Source organism: Ovis canadensis, chromosome 5 (genome assembly GCF_042477335.2).
Source record: "Ovis canadensis isolate MfBH-ARS-UI-01 breed Bighorn chromosome 5, ARS-UI_OviCan_v2, whole genome shotgun sequence".
NCBI classification, from domain to species: Eukaryota; Metazoa; Chordata; class Mammalia; order Artiodactyla; family Bovidae; genus Ovis; species Ovis canadensis.
In genome coordinates, this window is record NC_091249.1 from 92,687,077 (window position 1) to 92,713,381 (window position 26,305).

The 26,305-nt window shown below is 44.0% G+C and overlaps 1 protein-coding gene across 1 annotated transcript in view; it reads left to right on the forward strand.

Annotated features, from left to right (window-relative positions):
* The window catches only part of TENM2 (teneurin transmembrane protein 2), a 423,997-nt gene that overhangs the window by 234,058 nt on the left and 163,634 nt on the right, over nt 1-26,305 (forward strand). Inside the window, exon 9 of the mRNA XM_069592738.1 lies at nt 20,839-21,033. Coding sequence (XP_069448839.1) covers nt 20,839-21,033 — 195 coding nt within the window. The remainder of the gene's footprint in view (nt 1-20,838; nt 21,034-26,305) is intronic.

Consider the following 26,305-nt stretch of genomic DNA (forward strand, 5'->3'; position numbering starts at 1 on the left):
AATGGCTTGGGAAAATTGTATGGTATTTCACATATTCACAGTATTTCAAAGATTTGCAATTCCCATATCCTTCCAAATGCTGATTGATAAGTGAACAGAACTGTGGTTTGGTTGCACCTGTGTGAGACTCATTGCTAAATGACGCCACCTACATTCGTATCCTTAACCACAAGATCATGTCAAAAGTTTGGTAAACCTGTCAGATGCAAAAGAAAAAGAGAGCAGGGATCCACCGGACCAGACCATTCTCTCGGCCGCTTTTCTCCTTACCACACTATGCCCAAGGGCATGTGGACACATCCCCCAAGTAGACAGCGGAGCCTGGCGCTCCTTGGCTCCAGTTCTGATGGGCTTTGATGGAGGCAGGTAGATGACACCTGCCTCGCGGTGCTGAGCACTTTTCCGGAGCAAAGGCTTTAAAGTAGGGAAAACCTCAATAGCGTTTGAATGGCTTTTCTTGCATAATCTAATTTTCCTAGTAGTGAAGGCATTAATGAGAGAAAGGACGGAATAGTCCTTTTCTGTATGGCTGCAAACGGGCTGAACACTCTGCTGCATGGCCTGCGAGCTGTAAATGTATATTAACACTGACACACTTCGATGTATTATTAATCCTAAAACCGTGTGTGCTCTGGCTGCACATCCAGGGACCGGCCTTTCAGCCCTAAGTACCCCAGCCATTTAAGAACTCTTCGCTCTCCATCCATTTGCAGATGAGCGCCCATTCTGCATTATGGATCTGTAATGGGGTGTGCATTTAGCTGCTTAAAAGGCCTCTCGGTGTGTGTTTTACATCCACCACCTGTACTGCGGGCCGGGCTGCACGCTCTGACTGTGCATTAGTCGGGGTATATAATTGATCCTTGCAAAACAAATATCGAGTGGCTGTTAAGAGTAGTTCCTCTGGCATACTCAGAAGCCGTTCCTGAAATCGGCCTCTGAACTTGTATATTTTATTTCAGCTGTTGATGCCTACAGTGGGCAAAACTGAAGTGTTTAGAGACGAAAATTGCCTTCTCTTTGTTTCCTCACTTATTCTTGGGTAAGTTGGCTTAAGAATGTTAGGAGTAAGCTTTTGCCTCTTGGCCCTGAAGATGTTACTTCCTTAGTATTTTCTGAAATGGCCACAATTTAGCTATTTCATTAACAAGGACAGTGTTTAGAAACACCCTAATCCCTCATTTCTCACACTTTGCTCTTTCATGTACCACCTTCATGGTTTTTGTCAAATTCATGGGGCATCAGAATTTTTATTTCCTTAACATATTTCTTTAAGTCTGCCCATTAGGTTTACATAGGTGAACTTCTTTTAAAAGGAACCATGTCAAAATGAAAAGTTAGAAAAGAACCCTGGAATCTGTTGCAATGAATAGGAAAGGTTAGTGCTGCCTTTGGGCTTCCCTGGTGGCTCAGACAGCAAAGAATGTGCCTGCAGTGCAGGAGACCCACGTTCGATTCCTGGATCAGGAAGATCCCCTGAAGATCCCCACTCCAGTACTCTTGCCTGGAGAATTCCATGGACAGGGGAGCCTGGCGAGCTACAGACCATAGGGTCACAAAGAGCCAGACATGAGTGAGTGACTAACACTAACTAACAACTAGTGCTGCCTTTAAATCTATTGAGAAAGAAATATTTTCTTTTTTTAAATTTTGTTGACATATAATTGATTTCCAGTATTGTATTAGTTTCGGGTATACAGCAGGGTGGTTCAGGTATGCACATACCTATTCTTGTTCAGATTCTTTTCCATTCTAGTTTGTCACAGGATATCGACTGTAGTTCCTGCGCTGCACAGTCGGGCCCTGTTGTCCATCCATCCTGTGCATGATAGTTTGCCCCTGCTGATGCCACACTCCCACTCCACCCCTTCCCCTCCTCCCACTTGGCAACCGCAAGCCTGTTCTTTATGTCTGTGAGTCTCCTTCTGTTTTGTAGATACGCTCATTTGTGTCACGTTTTAGATTCCAGATGTAAGTGATATCGTATGGTATTTGTCTTTCTTATGATCTCTTCACATAGCTCATCAGTATTGCTGCAGACGGCATTATTTCATTCTTTGTATGGCTGAGTGATACCCCATTGTATGTAGGTACCACATCTTTGTTCATTCATCTCTTGATGGACAGGTGGTCTCCATGTCTTGGCTGTTGTATATAGTACTGCTGTGAGCATAGAGGTGCAGGTATCTTTTCAAATTATAGTTTTGTCCAGGTATATCCCCAGGAGTGGGATTGCTGGATCATATAGCAACTTTATTTCTAGTTTTCTGAGGAACCTCTGTACTCTTTTCCATAGTGGTTGTACCAATTTATATTCGCATGAACAGTGTAGGAGAGTCCCCTTTAATCCACACCTTCCCCAGCGTTTGTTGTTTGTGGAGGCTACAGTGTAGGCTTTTCAAAGATGGCCATTCTGACTGGTGTGAGGTGGTACCTCATTGTAGTTTTGTTTTGCATTCAAGTAAGAAATCTTTTCCCTGCTTTGAGCAATCAAGGCAAGTCAGCTTCTCACACATTCATTTCACACCAGTGATCCCCAAATTCGATCCTACTGTATAGCATGTGTGGGCCAGCCTGGCTTCTAGAGAAATTCAAGCCTTGAACATCTCAGGTCCTAAGTTTAGGGTCCTGAAAATAACGCAGTTCACTACCTACACAATAGGTAGGTAATAAAGTGAGAAACTTGGTAAAAATAGGCACACAGGTTCAACTCTACCAGCTTCAAGTGAGTAAGCTTAATGATTAGTGCCTGATTTACTTGTGGTCTGTTAAGCCTCCATTTCAGATAGTTTCTTTTTTTTCATAACCACCAATAGTTATTAAGTATTAAAGATGTACCAGGCTTTGTATAAAGTACTTAATGCATACAGTCTTATCCATTCTCATATCAGCAATGTGAGATAAATCCTATTCTAACCACCCTCCCCAATATCTTAAGCTTTTTTTATTAATATTAAAATCATTTTTGTCTTGCAGACAGGTTGCAAAAATAGTACACAGAGTTCCCAGGGTTCATTCAGCTTCCCCTGATGTCAACGTTTTAAATTACCGAAGTTCAGTTGGTGAAACCAGGAAATTAACATGGATCGATGCTATTGACTAAGTTACAGACTTGCTTCTAATTTTGCCCCTTTCTTCTGGTCCAGATCTCACTTTGTGTTTAGTTGTCATGTCTCTTTAGTTCCCTCCAATCTGCAAGGGCTCCTCAGTCTTTCTTTTTTTTTTTTTTTTCATGACCTTGAGTGTTTTGCAGAGTACTAGTGCATTTCTTAGCCCCTAGATGTGGGTTTGTCTGATGTTTTCTCATGATTAGATTGAAGTTCTACAGGGACTTGCCTGGCAATCCAGTGGTTAAGACCCATGCTTCCGCTGCAGGGGACACAGGGTGGATCCCTGGTTGGGGAACTAAGATCCCATGTGCCATGCAGTACAGCAAAAAAAAAAAAGATTGAGATTCTGTGGTTTTCATAAGATGCTGTGCCTTTCTCAGTGAATTCTATCAAAGATGCACTTCTGGTCTTTAATAAGAAAAAGATTCAAATATGGTTCTGTGTGAGGGGGTGTGTGCTTGTAGGTGTGAGCATGTGTATACCTGCCTCTCACCCCTCACACATAAGGCGGAGATGGTGGAGTGGCTCCATCCCATTGGTCCTGTGCAGTCTGTTGATGACGATGACAAATTGCCACTCATGGACAACTTTTGAGCCTAGGAAACTCCTAGGTGTTAGCAGGGAGAGCTCTGGAGCAGACAGGGTGAGGTAATCATGCTAGCGAGTGCAGAGGAGAGAGACAGCCAGTCCCGGGGCTCCTGCCACCCTGAACAGAGCATGCCATCTCCCGACTGCAGCCCACGATCATGTCCTTTCTTGATAAATGTCTTTAAGGGAGCCTGAGCCCAGGTCCTCCTTCATCACAAACTCGCATTCCCCTTTGTTCCCGCACTGCCAGCTGTGCCCAGTATGCCTCAGGTCTGCCAGTTTCTGTATTGTAGGCAGCTGGCAGACTTGGGCCCTCCTGCCAGGAGGGGAATTTGCCACATTAGCAGACGAGATTCCCATCACATCCAAGTGGCCAGGTGTGCGTCCAAGTGACAGAAACGCGGGTTTGCTCCCCTGACCTGGCGCAGCGCCTCCTGTGCCCTCAGATATGCAGCACGGACGGCAGCTCCTTGTCTCCTGATAAACCTGCCAGGCTGCATCAGGCACTTGAAGACGTCCTCGCAGTGAGTGAAGGAAGCAGTCAGCATGAACTGCAAGACAGTCATTCAACAGTCCGCCGCCAAACTGGGGGCTCCGAGGGGCTAGAAGTTCAAGTGGAACTGACCCTCACCCCCAGAAGAACATATGAGGGTTCTAACACCTCGATCCAAATCAGTTCAGGGGACCGAACTTATTTGTGCATCCAGCAAGTGCCTATCATGTGCCTGCTGTGAGCCAGGCACTGCACTAAGTACCATCCATAAGGTAACAAGCGAGAATGCCAGGGCGTGCCTTCTGGGAGCTTCCCGTCTGATGGATGCACATAAGGAAGTAGGAAATGTAAGCCTCAGTCCAGCGTGCTAGGATGTGGACTCTGAATGCTATAGATGGCATTAAGGAGCAGATAAGGAAGTTCATGAAGCAATAAAGTGTGGATCTATGGAGAGTCAACTAATTTCAAGGAATGTGGAAAAAATTCCATGGCAGAAGAGCACAGTAAGGGAGCTACACTGAAGAGTGTCTTCTGGCATCAGTTCAGTTCAGTTCAGTTGCTCAGTTGTGTCCGACCCTGTGCGACCCCATGAATCGCAGCATGCCAGGCCTACCTGTCCATCACCATCTCTCGGAGTTCACCCAGACTCACGTCCATCGAGTCCGTGATGCCATCCAGCCATCTCATCCTCGGTCGTCCCCTTCTCCTCCTGCCCCCAATCCCTCCCAGCATCAGAGTCTTTTCCAGTGAGTCAACTCTTCTCATGAGGTGGCCAAAGTACTGGAGTTTCAGCTTTAGCATCATTCCTTCCAAAGAAATCCCAGGGTTGATCTCCCTCAGAATGGACTGGTTGAATCTCCTTGCAGTCCAAGGGACTCTTAAGAGTCTTCTCCAACACCACAGTTTCCAGGTTCCTATGAAATATTGCTCTTTACAGCATCGGATCTTGCTTCTATCACCAGTCACATCCACAACTGGGTATTGTTTTTGCTTTGGCTCCATCCCTTCATTCTTTCTGGAGTTATTTCTCCACTGATCTCCAGTAGCATATGGGCACCTAATGACCTGGGGAGTTCCTCTTTTGGTATCCTATCATTTTGCCTTTTCATACTGTTCATGGGTTTCTCAAGGCAAGAATACTGAAGTGGCTTGCCATTCCCTTCTCCAGTGGACCACACTCTGTCAGACCTGTCCACCATGACCTGCCCATCTTGGGTTGCCCCGCAGGCATGGCTTGGTTTCATTGTGCCCCACAGGCATGGCTTGGTTTCATTGAGTTAGACAAGGCTGTGGTCCTAGTGTGATCAGATTGACTAGTTTTCTGTGAGTATGGTTTCAGTGTGTCTGCCCTCTGATGCCCTCTTGCAACACCTACCATCTTACTTGGGTTTCTCTTACCTTGGGCGTGGGGTATCCCTTCACGGCTGCTCCAGCAAAGCACAGCCGCTGCTCCTTACCTTGGACGAGGGGTATCTCCTTAACGCTGCCGTTCCTGACCTTCAACTGGGATAGCTCCTCTAGGCCCTCCTGTGCCTGCGCAGCCACCACTCCTCGGGATGCTCCTCCCGGCCGCCGGCCCTGGCCTCGGGCGTGGGTGGCTCCTCAAGGTCAACACCCCTGGCCTCAGGCGCAAGGTGGCTTCTCCCGGCTGCCCCTGACCTCAGACGTGGGGTAGCTCGTCTCAGCCGCCGCCCCGACCTCGGACACAGGGTAGCTCCTCTCGGCTTTTCCTGCGCCGTCGCAGCCTGGCACTCTAGGCCGCTGCCCCTGACCTCGGACGTGGGGCAGCTTAGTGTGCCGGCTCTCGCAGCCGCCCCGCGCTTAGTGCGCCGGCTCTAGCAGCATAGAATGTCATTAATTTTTTAATGCAATAAGCAACCTGTTCACATTCAGAGCTTGAGGAGATGTGTTCTGTTTTGTTTTTTCCTGATGTCTTGCACTGTTCTCCATCAGGTGCCTCTCCTGTCCAGCTAGAATCATGCTTATTATTCGATTATTGTTTAGTTTATGGTTTTTTCTGTTATTACTAATTCCCTTTCATGACTTTCTCATTACTATCAGTCAGTTCAGTTCAATTGCACAGTCATGTCTGACTCTTTGCGACCCCATGAATCGCAGCTCGCCAGGCCTCCCTGTCCATCACCAACTCCCGGAGTTCACTCAGACTCACGTCTATCGAGTCAGTGATGCCATCCAGCCATCTCATCCTGGGTCGTCCCCTTCTCCTCCTACCCCCAATCCCTCCCAGCATCAGAGTCTTTTCCAATGAGTCAACTCTTCGTATGAGGTGGCCAAAGTACTGGAGTTTCAGCTTGAGCATCATTCCTTCCAAAGAAATCCCAGGGTTGATCTCCTTCAGAATGGACTGGTTGGATCTCCTTGCAGTCCAAGGGACTCTTAAGAGTCTTTTCCAACACCACAGTTCAAAAGCATCATTCTTCAGCTCTCAGCCTTCTTCACAGTCCAACTCTCACATCCATACATCACCACAGGAAAAACCATGGCCTTGACTAGACGGACCTTAGTCAGCAAAGTAATGTCTCTGCTTTTGAATTTGCTATCTAGGTTGGTCATAACTTTTCTTCCAAGGAGTAAGCATCTCTTAATTTCATGGCTGCAATCACCATCTGCAATGATTTTGGAGCCCCCCAAAAATAAAGTCTGACACTGTTTCCACTGTTTCCCCATCTATTTGCCATGAAGTGATGGGACCAGATGCCATGATCTTCGTTTTCTGAATGTTGAGCTTTAAGCCAACTTTTTCACTCTCCACTTTCACTTTCATCAAGAGGCTCTTTAGTTCCTCTTCACTTTCTGCCATAATGGTGGTGTCATCTGCATATCTGAGGTTATTGATATTTCTCCCGGCAATCTTGATTCCAGCTTGTGCTTCTCCAGCCCAGTGTTTCTCATGATGTACTCTGCATATAAGTTAAATAAGCAGAGTGACAATATACAGCCTTGACATACTCCTTTTCCTATTTGGAATCAGTCTGTTGTTCCATGTTCAGTTCTAACTGTTACTTCCTGACCTGCATACAGATTTCTCAAGAGGCAGTCAGGTGGTCTGGTATTCCCATCTCTTCAGAATTTTCCACAGTTTATTGTGATCCACACAGTCAAAGGCTTTGGCATAGCATTAAAGCAGAAATAGATGTTTTTCTGGAATTCTCTTGCTTTTTGGATGATCCAGTGGATGTTGGCAATTTGATCTCTGGTTCCTCTGCCTTTTCTAAAACCAGCTTGAACATCAGGAAGTTCCCGGTTCACGTATTGCTGAAGCCTGGCTTGGAGAATTTTGAGCATTACTTTACTAGCATGTGAGATGAGTGCAATTGTGCAGTAGTTTGAGCATTCTTTGGCATTGCCTTTCTTTGGGATTGGAATGAAAACTGACCTTTTCTAGTCCTGTGGCCACTGCTGAGTTTTCCAAATTTGCTGGCATATTGAGTGCAGCACTTTCACAGCATCATCTTTCAGGATTCGAAATAGCTCAACTAGAATTCCATCATCTCCACTAGCTTTGTTCGAAGTGATGCTTCCTAAGGCCTGCTTGACTTCACATTCTAGGATGTCTGGGTGTACCCACTACCCAATCCCTGTTGGCCAAGTTCTAGCACTAAAGTCAAATCATTGTCGTCATCGCTGACATGTATTGAGTTCTTACTGTGTGCAGCCACTGCACTAAACAACTGCATAATTAGCTCAATGAATCATTAATCCTCCTATTTTATAGATGATTATCATCCCCTCTTACAGGCAAGGAAAATGAAGCACAGAGTGGTTAAGTAACTTGCTTAAGATCACTCAGCTCATAAGTCTTATTGCCAGGATTCAAACCAAGCAATCCGGCCTGAACCCTTAACATCAGGCCAGCCGTGAGATGGATTCACTGAGGATGTGAGTGTAGAAAGATGTGCTTTGCACACAGTTTGTGTAGCAGATATACACTGGGATTTGGATTTGAACCCCAGAAACCCTCAGGAGAGGAAACTAGGATTTCCTAGGCAGAGAGTGGCAAAGCAGGTATTTGAAACTATACCCATTGTAGAAAATTACTTAACCTCTCTAAGCCTTTGTTGTTGAATCCATAATATGAGGGCAATAGCAATACTACCTGATGGATTCCTCTGAGGACTAAACAGCAAATGCATGTAAAGCAGGTAGAACCATGCTCCATAAACACTACCCAGCATTAATCTTCACAAGCCTTGGAAATCACTGTTGTCCATATTTTACAGGAGAAACAGAGACTCAGAGAAAGAAAACTACTTGCCCAAGGTCACACTGCAGGCTAGATGTTGATGCCGTGTCTGGCTGACTTTGAAACTTTTGACCCTAACTTGGTTTTCCTAACTTGGCAGAAAAATCTAAATGAGGAGCAGTGACCCCTTACTTACTCTAAAACTGTCACAGAAACTCAGCTATCTGGCTCTCCTGGCTGGCTTCATCCGCTCACCTGTTTTCCATCTTCCCATCAGTTGCTCCCCCAAGTGGACATCTGCACTCGGGAGGGGAATGATGAGCCCCTTCATCTCCACCAGTGATATAGGGGTCCTCCCCACCACCCCAGAAAGGCTCCGCTCAGAGCATCTTTGCCAAGGAAGCCACTTTCCCCTTTCACAGCTGGCTCACCTGTCTCAGATACCACCTGTCTTTCCTGGAACAAGCACGGATGTTCCTTTAGACCACCTGTCTTTCACACCTGTCTCCCTCTGCCACCCCACCTCCCTCCACAATCCCCTGAAATGCAGACTGGCCAAGGGCCATGGCTGCTGCCCACAGGAGTCGTTCCACCGCCCAGTGCAGTTCAAGGCTGAATCCCACCTCTCCTTGTTCCCGTCCTTGACCTGAGAAAACATGCAGGAATTTCTTAGCGGCAAGGACCCAGGAGATGGAGCTTGAAGCCGGGCCCTTGGTTCAGGCTTTGCAGAAAGTGAGTGTCCACACTCAGCAAAGGCACCTTTGATAAAATAGTGTAAGAATCTCTGCCCATATTGAACATGAAGTGAATGCCAGGCCCTGTGCAGAGGGTTTAAATGGAATGATCTTGGGCCATCCCCACATCAGGTATCATCGTCATCCTCATTTCACAGATAAGGAAACTGAGACTCAGAGAAACTGAGGTACTTGCCCAGGCGTGGCTTTAGAGCCCTACTCGTCAGGATCACCTGCTAACTCACAGCTTGATGGGTTCCGGCCAGAGTTTCTGATTGAATAGGTCTGGGGTGCTAGCATCAGCCTGGGGAACCTGTTCAATATCCAAACCTCCGGCCCCACACCAGACCCTCTGAATCAGAATCTCACTCTCACAGCATCCCCGGATGACTTGGGCGCACATCCAGGTCTGAGTCTGGATGCCGCTGCCCTTGGACTCTGCTCAGATGCCCCAGAGAGCTGGAGCGGCAGTATCGCATTTACCTTCCACTCTCCCCAGCTTGCCAGGCAGAGGTGGAGGATGCCTGCCGCCTCCGTTTGGAAGCTGCAGTAACCTTTCTTTGGTACTCTCCTGCAGAGCCTTGCCTCCAGAACCTCCTGCTGGTTCCCAGGCTGGTACACCACCAAACAGAAATCTCTCCGCAGCACCCACCTCCGTCAGCCCTCCTCCAAGTCAAGTTACTTCTGAGGCTAAAAACTTTTGTTTCCTTTTAAAACTACTAGATAGGCAGAGCAGACCGAGAAAAGAGAGGGCCTAACCCTAGGGAAATCTGCTGTAGAAATGAGACATACAGAGGTGGGAACATACTCTAGTTTTAGAAAAAAAAAAACTTCCTTATTGGGAGATAAACCAGTCTTTAGAGAGGAGGTCAGCCAGGATGGGTGATGGGAAAGAGTGTTTCCCCCTCTCTTGTCTCCTGGGTTTTTTTTTTGTTTGTTTGTGTTTGGCCACAGTGTGGCATGCAGAATCTTAGGCTCCCCAACCAGGGATCGGAACTTGGCCCCCTGCATTGGCAGTGTGGAGTCTTTACCATTGGACTGCCAAGGAAGTCCCTCTTGTCTCTTTATGATGTGATAATCTGGAACAATTTTCTCCTTAAAAAATGATGATAAATCATACCTATAGATTTCTTACTATGTGCCAGGCATTGTACATAGCACTTCACAGGCATTATCTCATTTCATCCTCTTAAAAACACCGCGGGTTAGGTAATCCAACAATTTAGTCCTATTTTAAAGATAAAAAAATGAGGCTGAAAATCGCCAGTCTAGGTTCAATGCAGGATACAGGATGCTTGGGGCTGGTGCACTGGGATGACCCAGAGTGATGGTATGGGGAGGGACGTGGGAGGGGGTTCAGGATTGGGAACTCATGTACACCCGTGGCAGATTCATGTTGATGTATGGCAAAACCAATACAGTATTGTAAAGTAAAATAAAGTAAAAAAATAAATAAATAAAAAATAAAAGGTGTCCAGAGTCATATAACTGGTAAAACCGAAGGGAAATTTGAGCTGTCTAACTCAGAAGACTACACTGCCTGGTACTCTTCTATGTTCCAGTGAATAAATAGGCCTTCCTGTCCTGGGGGAGCTGCCATGCTTGCAGATAACAGGACATCAGTAATTTTCAAGCTCATCTCAATGCATGAATCACAATAAGAATGAAAAGTTACTTCAGTCTGGACTTGAGCTGCAAAAAAGCTTACTGTGTGTGTACTTTGAAAATTTTAAATATTCATTATGTAATTAATGCTGTTCGATCATACACACACACACACACACACACACACACACACACACACACAGAAAAACTAAGACGCTTTTTAAGAAAAGCTTAAGCCCTTATCGATTGAGAACTTTTATAACTCTCAAAATGGAGGCATCCCCATATCTCTACAGGTATTTTAAATGAATTGAATTAATCATAGGCTTAAAAGTCTCTTGCGATCTTCGTTAACTTCCCTGGGTTTAATTAAAACATCTGTGCACTTTTAATTTATCGATTCATCCAACTCATATGTCATGTTTTTAACACACCCCAGCATGCTCTGCATCATTTTTAACCCGATTTCCACTTAACTAAAGCAATTAAATTCACCCCGGATTAATTAAAGCATCCATACTTTCGTGCTTAAGTCAGCGTGTGCTGCTTTCCCCACATGGCTCCTGAATGTCAGAGATCTGACACACCTGATGAGTTTTTCGTCCTTCTGGAAATTCTTCCCTGAATCGCTTCCTTGCCTATTAATGTGCATTTGACAGAACGGGAATGAGGAAGTGGGTGCGCCTGCACTGTGGCCCTCCGGGCCGGAGGCTCTGTCAGAAGCATCCTTGGCCTTCCTGTCTTCACAGGGGCTGCTGGGTCTCGGCCCCCACACTGAGGCCAGCTAAAGAGTCTGAGTAGTCCAGGCAGGAAGGCGGGGGGCGCTCCGGTCAGAGACCGTCCTCGTGAGGAGAGTGGCCGCCCTTGTTTGCGTTTGTCCTTCCATCACGGCTCCTTAGTTCCGCTTTCCATCCTCCTCACTCTTCCTGCAAACAGGGTCCTTTCTTGTCCCACCCATTTCATAGGGAGGGAAAACTGAGGCACCAAGGTCAACAGGCTTCTCAGCTGGGCATGGTGAGCCAGGGAGCTATTCAGATGGGAGCAAATGAGCCTCCTGGAAGCTAGTCTGAACTTCTGCCCCCATATCCACTGTGACAGAGCCCATTTCCCCTCAGCTGTGGCAGCATTGGAGGTTATGTATTTTCGATTAAAAAAATTTTTTATTGAGTATTGTATTTCTGCTGTACAGCAAAGTAATTCAGTTATATGTATATACATTCTATTTTTATATTCTTTTCCATTATGGTTTATCATAGGATATAGAGTATAGTTTCTCTGTGCTATATAGAAGGACCTTGTTTTTTATCCATTCTACATATAAAAGTTATAGATTTCTTTAATCTGATGTCAAAGATTATTTCTCATTTTTATCTATACTAATTTAATTGCTAGTGAAGTTGAGAACTTTTCATACTTTTATTGGCGATTTTACCTTTTTTTCATTGCACTGAGTCTTCGTTGCTGTGCCTGGGCTTTCTCTAGTTGTGGAGAGTTGGGGCTACTCGTCATTGCGGTACATGGGCGATGAAGAGTAGCCCCAACTCTTCATTCTCGTCGTGGTGGCTTCTCTTATTGTGGAGCACAGGCTCTTGGCCCAAGGGCTTCAGTAGTTGTAGCACACAGGTTCGGTAGCTGCAATTCCTGGGCTCTAGAGCACATGCTTAGGAGTTGTTGCCCACAGGCTTAGTTGCTCTGCGGCATGTGGGATCTTCCTGGAGCAGGGATCAAACCTGTATCCGCTACATTGGCAGATGGATTCTTAGCCACTGCACCACCAGGGAAATCCTTATTGGCAGTTTATGTTTATATTTATCTGTCCTTTGCCCAGGTTTTTATTTGTTTGTCTCTTTTTATTGATTTGTAAGAGTTCTTTTTGTGTTTCATGTCAAGCTTTATTCTGTAAAATGTTAGAAAATATATTTCCCCATTGTTTTCTCAGTTGTCTTGTTATTCAGCTGCTCAGTCATGTCCAACTCTTTGCAACCTCATGGACTGCAGCACACCAGGCTTCCATGTCCTTCACCATCTCCCAGAGCCTGCTCAAACTCATGTCGATTGAATCAGTGATTCCATCCAACCGTCTCCTCCTCTGTCGCCCCCTTCTTCTCCTGCCCTCAGTCTTTCCCAGAATCAGGGTCTTTTCTAGTAAGTTCGCTCTTCACATCAGGTGGCCAAAGTATTGGAGTTTCAGCATCAGCACCAGTCCTTCCAATGAATATTTGGGGCTGATTCACTTCAGGATTGACTGATTTGATCTCCTTGCAGTCCAAGGGACTCTCAAGAGTCTTCTCCAACACCACAGTTCAAAAGCATCAATTCTTTGGCGCTCAGCTTTCTTTACAGTCCAACTCTCACATCCATACATGACAAATGAAAGAACCATAGCTTTGACTATATGGACCTTTGCTGGCCAAGTGATGTCTCTGCTTTTTAATACACTGTGTAGGTTTATCATAGCTTTTTTTCCAAGGAGCTGCTGCTGCTGCTGCTAAGTCGCTTCAGTCGTATCTGACTCTGTGCGACCCCACAGACAGCAGCCCACCAGGCTCCACCGTCCCTGGGATTCTCCAGGCAAGAACACTGGAGTGGGTTGCCATTTCCTTCTCCAGTGCATGAAAGTGAAAAGTGAAAGTGAAATCGCTCAGTAAGTGTCTGACTCTTCATGACCCCATGGACTGCAGCCCACCAGCCTCTTCCGTCCATGGGATTTTCCAGGCAAGAGTACTCTGTCTTCTAATTTCATGACTACAGTCACCATCTGCAGTGATTTCGGAGCCCCAGAAAATAGTCAGTCACTGTTTCCATTGTTTCCCCATCTATTTGCCATGAAGTGATTGAACCGGATGCCATGACCTTAGTTTTTTGAATGTTGAGTTTTAAGCCAGCTTTTTCACTCTCCTCTTCCGCCTTCATCAAGAGGCTCTTTATTTCCTCTTCACTTTCTCCCATAGGGTGGTGTTATTTGCATATCTGAAGTTATTGATATTTCTCCTAGAAATCTTGATTCCAGCTTGTGCTTCATCCAGCCCAGAATTCTGCATGATGTACTCTGCATGTAAGTTAAATAAGCAGGGTGACAATATACAGCCTTGACATACACCTTCCCCAACTTGGAACTAGTCTGTTGTTCCTTATCTGGTTCTATCGCTTCTTGACCTCCATACAGGTTTCTCAGGAGACATCTCTAAGAATTTTCCAGTTTGTTGTGATCCACACACTCAAAGGCTTTAGTGTAGTCAATGAAGCAGAAGTAGATGTTTTTCTGGAATTTACTTGTGTTTTCTATGATCCAATGGATATTGGCAGTTTGATCTCTGTTCCTCCACCTTTTCTAAACCCAGCTTGTACATCTGGAAGTTCTCAGTTCGTGTATTGTTAAAGCCTAGCTCAAAGGATTTTGAGTATTACCTTGCTAGCCTGTGAAATGAGCACAATTGTGTATTAGTTTGAACATTTTTTGGCATTACCTTTCTTTGAGATTGGAATGAAAACTGACCTTTTCCACTCCTGTGGCCACTGCTCAGTTTTCCAAATTTGCTGGCATATTGAGTGCAGCACTTTCACAGGATCATCTTTTAGGATTTGAATAGCTCAGCTGGAATTCCATCACCTCCACTAGGTTTGTTGGTAGTGATGCTTCTTAAGGCCCACTTGACTTCACACTCCAGGATGTCTGGCTCTAGAGGAGTGACCACATTATCATGGTTATCTGAGTCATTAAGACCTTTTTTGTACAGTTCTTCTGTGTATTGCCACCTCTTCTGCTCCTGTTAGGTCGATACTATTCCTGTCCTTTACTGTGCCTTTCTTTGCATAAAATTTTCCCTTGGTATCTCCAGTTTTCTTAAAGAGACCTCTAGTTGTTCCCATTCTATTGTTTCCCTCTATTTCTTTGCATTGTTCACTTAAGAAGGCTTTCTTATCTCTTCTCGCTATTCTTTGGAACTCTGCATTCATATCAGTGTACTTTTCTCAAAGCTGATCTTCTTGGTCCCTTAAATTTATCTTTTTTATATATCCCATTCACAAGAAAATAAAATTAGTCTTCAGTATTTTTTCAAATACTCTGTAGGTTTTTTTCTTATTTGGATCTTTAATCTGTATCAAATTTATGGTATGTAATAGAGGTCAGACTTTATTGACTATCAAATAGATTGTCACCTGCAAGAGCCCAGAAATAATGGAAACCTGCCTTTCCTGACTTCAGCTCAGCAGCAAACTATGTCCACAGTCTCTAAAGACAATGGGATACCTCTTTTGGTTTCAGTGACACTGAACTTTGTCTTACCTCCATGACCCAAAATATTAATATTATATCCTTAACTGCTTCGGAAGACTCAAGGCATCTTTATTTCTCTGTCCTTTTTTCCTACCACCTAAGCCAGCTACTCGCATATATTAAGTTCTTCATAAGTGTTTATTGACTAACTGGAATGTGAGGCGACCAATTGTTAGTACAGTTTTGACAATTTCTCAGAGTCCTAGGTTCCAGTATTCTCCAGTCTCTTTTCCAGAGGAATGTTCAATCAGATTTCAAATCATTTTTAAAAGACACATTATTTGTTTTTTCAAATTTAAGTCTAGTTGGTTTACCATGTTGTGTTCATTTCTGCTGTACAACAAAGTAACTTGTTTATGCATTCTTTTTCATATTTTTCTCCACTATGGTTTATCATAGGATATTGAATATAGATACATGTGCTATACAGTAGGACCTTGGTGCTTATCTATTCTGTATATAATAGTCTGCAACTGCTGATCCCAAACTCCCAGTCCTTCCCTCTCCCCCCCACCCCCTTGGCACCCACAAGTCTGTTTCTGATTTGTAAATAAGTTTGTGTTGCATTTTAGACTCCACATATGAGTGACATCATGTGGTATTTGTCTTTCTCTTTCTGACTTACTTCACTGAGTCTGATCGTCTCTGGGTCCATCCATGCTGCTGTGAGTGGCATTATTTCATTCTTTTTTATGGCTGAGTAGTGTTCTGTTGTGTATATGTATATAGTGTATATATGTATGCATGTCTGTCTTTATCCATTCATCTGTTGATGGCATTTTTGTTGTCTCCAAGTCTTGACTCCAGTAAATAGCGCTAGCGCTGCCATGAACATTGGGGCGCATGTACCTTTTCAAATTGTAGCTTTGTCTGGATATATGCCCAGGAATGGAATTGCTGAATCATATGGCAACCCTGTTTTTAAAAAGACACTTTATTTGAAAATCCCTCCGACATCTGGCCCAGCCCACAAATGCCTCGTCAAGATGCAGGCATGCCCCCTGTGTGTCTGGCTGACTGGTCCTCTCCAACCCCCTCTGTCTTCTCTCCAGCTGCTCCCTATACTGCAAGCTCCAAAGAAATGGCACCCATTTCACTTAAAGCAGCAGACATGAGTGACTTGTCCTGTTACTTCCCAGTGAGTAAATAACATGGATAATTCAGTTCATCCTTTACAGAGAACTTTAGGGCAGCGAGGGGAAAGCTCCAGCTTGATCACTAAAATGAGTTTTACACCATTTAGGTGAATCTAAATTATGTCATAATTTTGTCATCAGCCTGAAACTTGTCAGTCATTAGTGGCAGCGGTAATTTATTTTTCTTCTGCACAAGTCTTAGAGTTTCCATTTACTAGATTTATTAAAACAGGAATAGCCACTTTGTGCAAACATTTTAATTAATTTTAAATAGAAGCTTGGATGTACAGTACTATACTCCTTTAAAGCCTTAGGAAGAGGGAAATGAGACAGGGACATAAAACTTTCCATTGTGATTCCAGAACCACCTCCCACCCACAACCAGGGGAAGAACAAGATGAGATCTTTCTGTTAGTATTATTTGGAGCTGTTGTGGTGGTGGTGGTATGTGTGACGAATGTCACAGGGAACATCTGTGGATTTATGCACCAGGTGTCAGCTACTGTTTTGAGTCCTCAAAGATCTTCAAACACGTACTGCTCCCAGTGACTCAAAGAGACGGTTTTTATATGGGGAGTGTAGGTCTCAGATAAGTCCAGTAATCTTGTCAAAATCCCACAGCTGGTAAGTGATGGGTCAGGATTTGAACCCACGTCTTTCTAGCAGCAAAACCCTTGTTCTTTCCACTTAACTGTTCCATATCACTTGCAAGTGGTGGAGTCAGAAATATCTGTCCTATAGCTTGCTTTAAAAAAAAAAAATCTTGTAGAATTAGTGATCGTAGAACTAGTAAGAAAAGTTATTAATGCAGAAGGAGGTCTCTGCTTCACGTGCAGCCTTCCAGGTGAGGATCAGGCTGAGCCTTACATACTGTGATGCTCTGGGTTGACTTATGTCCGAGGATGAGTCAGTTACCCTGAGGAGAGGAGTTCTCTCTGATGCAGGTCAACAGTGGCTACCAGAGGGGATTCGTCTGGCATTTGCACTCTGTCCCATGGCAAATGGGTTATTAAGAGCTTCATGCTTCTTTAGCCTGCCTTCTTTTTTTTCTTTTATGTGACATCAGTGGAGCCTGTCAAGTGTCCTGCTTTCTGGAGAACATCACAGTGTTTTGCATTTTTTACCACCCTCCTGGTGAGCATTGAGCAAACATATTGAAGGAAGGCTGCATTTAGAATATAGAGAACTCTCTGACCTGACTGTTCTCCCTTCTTTTTCCCTGAGAAATGTAAGTAGGTCACATTTTAAGCCAGGCATCTGGTTTTAAATAAATCCATGCTTACATTCTAGAGAATCCAATGTTTTTTCACCACCTTAGAGTTTTTGCAAAACAGAAACGGTTTCAATATGAACAAAGAAAATAATCCTAACTTTATTTTTCAACTGATAAAGACAATAATTTTTTCCTCTTGGCTTCTTACCCTCTTCCACCTTTGGGGTGGAAGGAATGTCCAACGGAAGCCCATTGGTGGTGACTTAATGTAACTTTCTCTGCCATCCAGAACTAGTCTAATATGTAACCCTCAGGTCAGAAACAGCCCTCGGAAGCTCATCCCACTAGATATGCACACTTCTAACTCTTTTCCCTCTTGACTGTGCATGGGTGGCAGGGGGTAAGAAACGGTGCTCATTCAAGTCTTCCCACCAGGAGATATCTTCAGTGTTACCTAGATCAGAAAGGGCAATTGAGTTTTCTCTTGTCCGCCTGCTCCCAAGTCCCAGCCAGGGCACTACCTTGAAGGTTTTCAGGCTTTTTCTAGACTCAGGGGAGCAAAATGCTTTGATCTGTCTCTGCAGAGGTGTAAGGAGGGAGAATAGTGGCTCATGGGCACTCAACGGCCAACCCTGACCTAGAGCTTAGCGTGAGTGTATCATGGGGCACTGCCATGGAACCAGTGTACTTTGTCCTGGAAGTCCTCTGCAAACTTTGAGAAAGACCATCATTTCTCATACTTGTTCATATTAACACAGTCTCTAATTTTGAATCGTGGGTTCACTGGTTTAAAACTCTTCCCTCTACTTTCTCTCAGACAGTCAGCATGGGTAGCAACTCTATGGGTCTCTCCGCTTAAGTCTCTTGGAAATAGAAGCCAAGTTCTCTATATTTAGAAAGATTTTATCTAAATTTAACATGTAACTGTGATGTACTCACTTTTGATCTCATTCTTCTTTTCTGGTATTAATAGTCATAAGGATAAGAATTCTACTGGAAATGGTCATTTTTTTTTCCCCACTTATTCTACTATAAAGCATTTGTTGGGCCGGGGAGGAAATAACCCCTCCATCATATGTCAACTGTTGAGATGTTTTTGTTTCATGTCAGTTTATAATTAAGGTCAATTACCATCAATACACCCTTCCCCAGAAAAAAGGCATTGTATGTACGACATGAGGTCCACTCTAGAAATTGTTCTTTCCACACCTTTCATAAACAGCCATGTAGTACTTGCCCACACCCCCACCACTTGGGAATCCCTGAATGAATCAAGAACATAATAGAAATATTTACTCCAGCAAGCCAACACTGATGAATGTAGCACTAGAAGGAAATCAACAATGATAACCATAATCTTGTCCTTTGGTAGTTTACTATATCTTTGGGAAATTAAACACTGACAGAAGGAGAATGCATTACTATAAAAAATCAACAAACATGACAACAAAGGGGGTTGATAAGGTGGGTGGGGCCATTATTATGGAGTGATCTAATTAGATAATGGAATCACATCAGGGGATGGGGAGACCATTCCAGTTGTACACACATGTGTGACTGTAGAATTCTCAGAGCCACGGCATCACAAATCGCAGGTAAACCAGGAATCACTAAAAATACCCCTGTAGGTCATTTCTGAAGGTCTCTGGATGCCAGTTCCATAACCTTGAACAGTGTCCTCATTTTAGGTTCACGCTAAAAGCCAGGTTCTTTTAAGAGATTCTTGTCCACAGTAGTAGATATAATGATATGGTCATCGGATTAAATTCACCCATTCCTGTCCATTTTAGTTCACTGATTCCTAAGATGTCGATATATTCACTCTTGCCATCTCCTGCTTAACCACATCCAATTTACCTTGATTCATAGACCTAACGTTCCAAATTCCTGTGCAGTATTGTTCTTAATTGCATTGGACTTTACTTTTAGCACCAGGCACATCCACAACTGGGCGACATTTCCACTTTGGCCCAGCATCTTCATTATTTTTGAAGCCATTAGTAATTGCCCTCCACTCTTCCCCAGTAGCATATTGTACACCTTCTGACTGGGGGGGCTCATCGTCTGGTGTCATATCTTTTTGCCTTTTTATACTATTCATGGGGTTCTCTCAGCAAGAATAGTGGAGTAGTTTGCCATTCCCTCCTCCGGAAGGCAAAAGAAGAAGGAGGTGGCAAAGAATGAGATGGTTAGATAGTGTCACCAGTTCAATGGATATGAATTTGAGCAAACTCCAGGAGATAGTGAAGGAAAGGGAAGCCTGGCGTGCTGCAGTCCACGGGGTCACAAAGAGTCGGACACGACTTAGTGACTGAACAACAGAAGGCAGGTTGGAAGTTCAGATTCTTTACAAACTGATCCTGAAGTGAAAAGCCCAAAGCCTGAAGGTGACCCCTAAAATCCCACTCTTAATGACCTCCAGAGGGACAGTATCAGCATAACTGAAGCCAAACTGGTGAGAATTGTTGATAATTCATACCAGGCCATCCCCTCTGATTGTCAGCCTTCTTCCTCTCAACAGATGAAAGAGGGTCCCTGCTGATAAGAACTGCTAGAGGTTTCGTGTCTTTAGCCTGCCCTCCCAGTCTTTTTTTTTTTTTTAAGGCCAGGCATCTTTCCTCTTTATTCTTTATCACACATCACCCTTTGGGGTAGGCAGTTATTTCTTTGTGGTCTAGATAAGGAAAGTGAAACACAGAGAGGTTGTGTCTCAGCACTGGCCCATCCCCTTCCTTTTTAATGAATATAAACTTACCAGGAATAGCAGTTGACTAATCTGAAGGTAAAATATTCAGCTAAATGGGTCCTGATCCCCCTTACCAACAACAGCAACAGTACTTGCTTGTCCCTGCGTCTTAGTCAAGGGCACAGCTTAAGAGGTGAGGCAACCTGATTTCCCATGGGGCCCCGTACTGTTGAGTTTCGTGGTTTCAGCAAAGTTCTTTCCCCAGTCTGAGCTTCACCTATAAAGATGGGACTGTGATTCTAACTCTACCTCACTGGGTGGTAATGACAATTCAGCAGTGAATTATACCTAAAGCATTTTATGCCATGCCCAGAGTATAATAAGCACTCAGTTGATGGTAACTGCTTTTATTAGTAGCATTTTAAAATTAATTTTTATTGGAGTATAGTTGACTTACAATGTTCTATTAGTTTCTGCTGTACAGCAAAGTGAATCAGTTATACATATGTCCACTCATGTTTAGGTTTTTTTCCCATGTAGATCATTACAGAGTATTGAGTAGAGTCTCCTGTGCTATACGGCAGGTTCTTATTACTGATCATTAGTAGCATTTCTGTGATGGTGGTGACTGTTTATTTGAAAATTGCTCTGCCAAGTCCACGGCCCAAGTCCCCAGCCCAGAGCAGTACAGGCAGAGCTGAGATGCCCAGCGGGCTCTGCCTTCTTAGACTGACACAGTCCTTCAAGCTCTGGACCGCCTGACCTGGTGCTGTGTCTTCACTCTTTACAGCCGCCTGCCCCGTGCTGTGCAGCGGGAATGGACAGTACTCTAAAGGAACGTGCCAGTGCTACAGCGGCTGGAAAGGCGCGGAGTGCGACGTGCCCTTGAATCAGTGCATTGATCCTTCCTGTGGGGGCCACGGCTCCTGCATTGACGGCAACTGCGTCTGCTCAGCCGGCTACAAGGGCGAGCACTGTGAGGAAGGTAAGCCCGCGGGCTGGGCTGGTGTCTGCAGGTCTGGACCTATGCTGATGAGCCTAGTCCTGGCTCCCTGTTTTGCAAAGGAAGGAAACATTTTACATTTCAAACCCCTCAGCTTTGATGGACTTCTTAAATTGTAGAACTTGAGAGAGTGAGCTTAAGGGTGGCTCTGAAAGGCATCTTCTGTTTTCCCCTCCTTTATGATAATTAGCTCCTTTTCTCTTTCTCCTTTGTTTTTCTGTCTTCTCTCTCCCTCTACTTCCTCCCCTTCCTGCTCTTTCATTTCCTTTTCCTTCCTTCCCCTCCCCCTCTTCTCTTTTTTTTCTGCTTTATTTAAAGCCCTCTACATTGAAAATTATGCTATGCAGTAAGAACAAACAAGAATCCTTAATTCTCCTCCCTTCCCCAAAGCTTAAAAAAAAAAAAAAAAAACTGTTCCTGGTAATCTCAGATCCATATATGTCTGTGTAAATATTTCTGCAAAAATTCATATCCATAAAAGACAGTCAAGCTTGAGAGACAATAGGTACCCATGTCATTTAGAGACACCATGTAGAGCAAACAGTCCTGGTTACCTACAGTCACAGAGACAGAGCAGAGAGGGTGTGCAGTGAGGAAGCTGGGATTTGATGAGTCCTGCACTGACTCGATGGACGTGAGTCTGAGTGAACTCTGGGAGTTGGTGATGGACAGGGAGGCCTGGCATGCTGCTATTCATGGGGTCACAAAGAGTCGGACACAACTGAGTGACTGAACTGAACTGAACTGAACTGAGGAGCTCACTCTGTGCTTTGAAGTGGCCTCTAGCACATGGCTGGGGAGAGGGAGAATCAGAGAATGTAATCAGCTAAATCCAGTTTGACGAAACATGATCAGAGATCAGGCTTAGCGATTGAAAGAGGGAGGTTTGGAGGAGAAAATGCAGGAATACAGGGAAAGACCACCCCTCTGGAGGTATTCAGAAACAAGCTCTAAGTCATCCTAGTTACTCCAGTTGGTGCTTCTAAAAGTCATTTGGTAGCCAAGTGTTGGGACTTGTATGGCAATGGAGCTCAGCCAAGCTGCCTGTCTGCCTTCCCCTCTGTGTTTGCCCTTCCAGACTATGGGCTCCAGTTGCCCACCTATTGCATCTTCCCATATAAAGAATCAACCCCCATTGGTAGGAAGGTAAAAAACCCTTCTTCTCAGAACCTCATCTGCTCCTCAGCCTTTGCATTGGAAGTCTTCAGCGTCTTTCCACTCAGTCCATCTCCCAGTGAAATGTCCCCATGCAACCCAAATGGCTCTTCCTCTCCCATCCTCCCATTGGAAAAAATCAGCATCCACTCACCCAACAAGCTAAAGGGAGGAGTGAAACCCACTGCCTCCCCCATAGGAAACAGCTTGAGATGACCACCCAGGATGTCTCCCCGGAAAAGATCCTTGAATGTCAGAGACCCATGTTCTCTCTCAGCTTCTCACTGCCAAGCTGATTAAGAAGGGACCTCAGATGCCACGAGGTTCTTAGATGTAAGTGGATCTGTTCTCTCATCCTGTTATTTCACAGATCTCTGGGTTTTTGTACAAACTCACCAACCATTACAGAGGAATAACAATGGCTTACCCTTAGAAACCCATACAAAAGCTCCCCTTGTAACATCTCCCATTTCATGGTTTTTAGAACTATTTCCACAAGGCTCTGCTTCCATGACAGTATTCTTCTAAGATTTTCCAATACATCAGTGCTAGTGCCCTTAATGGGACCCAGAAGTGTGACCCCCACACACACACACACCAGGTCGTCATTTACTCAACTCTCTCTCTACTTTTTCTTCTATTTATAAAAAGTAGGCTTCCTCCCTCTGTCTGCTTCATAAAACCAAATTGGGAGTTTGGATGGAGGAAGTGCTGATTTAATAAAAAGGCCAAAGTTCTCACAGATAAATGGACTGCAGGAGGCGAAGCTTCATTTTGTGAAAACATGGGAGAGGCCAATAATATGACAAGAAAGGTTAAAACGACCTTTTGCATACATCATTTGGCAAGAGGATAGTGATAGAACCATAGCATTGCCCGTCTTAGAATTTTTTCTGTCCAGGAAGGCTTGTGTATATCTGTATGAGTGGAATTTCAAGTAATTTCTCAACATTCTCACTGTCCCAATTGGTCTTATTTAAATGTTTGGAGTGAATTAAACATCCAACAAAACAAGGAAATCACGTGGATCATTATGAAAGGATGAAGTTTCCTCTATTGATTTCTGCTACCCCGAAAGAATGAACCGAAATGATTCATATGCTGTTTTCAAAACAGGAAATGGAATCAGAAAGCCTGGATCAGCACTTTTTCTTCCATTTAGCTTTTTTTTTCTTTGATATTCGTCATAGTCATAACGTTCAAACAATTTACCTGAAATGGCCATGGCAACGAAATCAATAGCTGCCATCCTCTGTTTTTGCTGCCCAAACATTGTTGTACTATTAACAAATTTGCACAAGAAAATGAAAGGACAGATTCGTGAGGTTTCACTCAATGATATCTGGGGGAGTGGGAAGGTGACGAGAGAGGAATTGACATATTAGTTTAAGTCAGCCATGTTTTCATGTCAGTTTCATGGTTGAGTCATTTTTCAATGACATTTAACTTCATAAATGTAATTCATGGTTCTTCAGGGGTTTATAGTACATATTGTTTGTAAAACTCCTTGACCTCCTTTTTTATCCTTAGGGATAAAAATTGCATTCACAATCCTTTTTTGTCAAACCTACAGAGGGCCCAAGACTAAATGAGTTCTAATGATTTCAGCTGCCAAGGGGCTGGTGGTATAAGGCGCATGGTACTTAGCTGGTAAAGGCCACTGTCCCCCTTTTAAGTATAACACTGTTGCTATTTATAAAGCTTCGTAAAATGCCAGCCTCCCTCCTGCCTGCTAAAGACTCTAAGGATGTGACCACAAGACCACCTTATGAAATTGGAACCAAATTTAAAATTCAGAGTGAAACTATGCCCCTTAAAGTCTGAATTTAGTTATTCTATCGGCTGCTGTAATTATGTAGCACAAAGGGCATATTTACTGGTCTCAATGACGAGAGAAAGGGTTATCTCCCATTTCTAGATACAACAAATGGTTCTTTTGATGACATTCCACTCCAAGGCTGATAAATCTCAGTGGATTTTCCTCCTTCCTTCACACTGTAATTCAGGATAGAGCAGAGAAAGCTAATTTAAATCTGTAAGAAAAGTGCCATTTTCTTTCCTTTTTTTTTTTTTTTTGGTATATTACTTTTTATGTCATTCTTTGAAGAAAATGATTATATTACAGTTTTTTCAGTTTTTTGAAAGCTCCTAGCTCTTGGCACCTCACCAAACATTTTAAGTGGCTAATTATAGATGGGGAGTCATTATTGAGGCACAGAGCACACGAGGTATTTTCATGTACTCGTTGCTTTCTCTAGGTCCGAAAGGAGGACAGAACTTTGGGGTTTTCTTTTATGAAAAGAATATGGACAAGATTGATGCTTAACGAGTGAGTTCATATTTTGCAGATTCCAAATTGCACTACATTCTTCCCCAAAGAAAGACGTTGTTGGCACCCTTCTGTCCTTCTTGTCAGTTAGTCCTTCACACTGGAAATTTGTCTCATGAGCAATAATGCTTATGGCAAAGTCTGGCATCTGTCCTCTCAGCAGATGTGTATTGAGCACCTACTATATTCCCTTGACTGAGCAAGACATGAGATGTCAAGGGCATTGCACAGCCTCTGTGTGAATGTCTTCCATGTGTTGGAAGCTTTCAGTTCATTTATAGCCAAATGTGCTCCGCCCGACTGAATGGAGCAAATTAGGAAGTATCAGAAAGGGTTGATGTCATCAGGAGTAATAGTCCCCAGGAGAATGAATTCAGCCTGAAAGTGGTTGTAACCAGAGTAAGTAACATCCTAAACATCTCTAAGTAATAATAAATCACTGAAGCAAACCTTTCTGAGACAGTATTCCTGATTGAAAAAAAAAAAATCAGTGGCAGCTTTTGTTTCGTCATGGCTCAAATAATTTTGAGCTGATTTACATAAGTCGTATCTTCCTGAGAAGGTCCTAATGCGATCCTGAGAAACATCTCTTAACACTGAAAATTCTTTCTTTTTACCTGAAGGGAGAGGTACTCTTGGAAGCTTCATGGAATATCATGAATTAAGTTAAATCCAAGTTCTTTGAGTCTGATGTCCCCCAGAATGAAGTAGTTTGGATAATCCAATTCATGCCATATTTGGCGCTGATGTACCATCAGTTTTAAAATAACACCATTACTTTGTATATCATAAGAAAGAAAAAGAGCTACTACACTACAGAAAGCTGGAACCCCATCTGAATGTCACGGTGAGCTATTTAGAGGACAAAAACCTTATTTCAGTCTTGGCACTGGGAAAAGAGAGAAATCAAAATCTTCTCTGAGCATCTGAACTACAAGATGGCACACATTCATACAAGGGACTGAATTACCCTATCAACGTGGCCCAGAAAACCTCAAGAAAAGGGTTTAAGTGATCTCAAGCTGGCTGTGCCCCCAGATGATGGCAGAAGCAAATAATTTAATCTATGCCAACAGACCTGATTTCCAAGCTGTTAACATGAGCGAAATGTATGTCTTAGTCAAATAAGATCATAAGACACCCTCCCCCCATTGCCATGATCCACAAGGCCACATCTAAGCCTCATGCGAGATCACTGTTCACCACTCAAGCCCCGCAGTGTGCAGTGTTCTTTCCTCCAGAAGCCACTGCATCAATTTCTAGGAATACCTAAGGAAGCTGGTCTTCCTTTGAAAAGCTGTGTTTACCTACCTGTAAGCTAAATGGAGAGGGGGGAAGAGGGTTTCCCTGAGGGCTTGGCTTCCCTGGTGGCTCAGACAGTAAAGAATCTGTCTACAATATGGGGTTCTTGGGTCGGGAAGATCCCCTGGAGATGGGAATGGCTACCCATGCCAGTATTCTTGCCTGGAGAATCCCATGGACAGAGGAGCATGAAGGGGTGCAGTTCATGGGGTTGCAAAGAGTCAGACATGACCGAGTGACTAACACTTGCACTCCACAAGCTAGATGGATGTCCTAGTTTGGGGTCACATTCTCATACAAAAAGTCCTGTCCTTGAGAAGTGGCCGTTGCGTCTCATTCCTCTCCTCATTCTGAGTTGATTCCAGAGTAATAATCTTCAAGTTAGTACTGGGTGTATATCCGCTCTGATTACTGAGATAGCCAAGCAATCAGACCATGAAACTGGCCAGAACAACAGTGACCAGAATC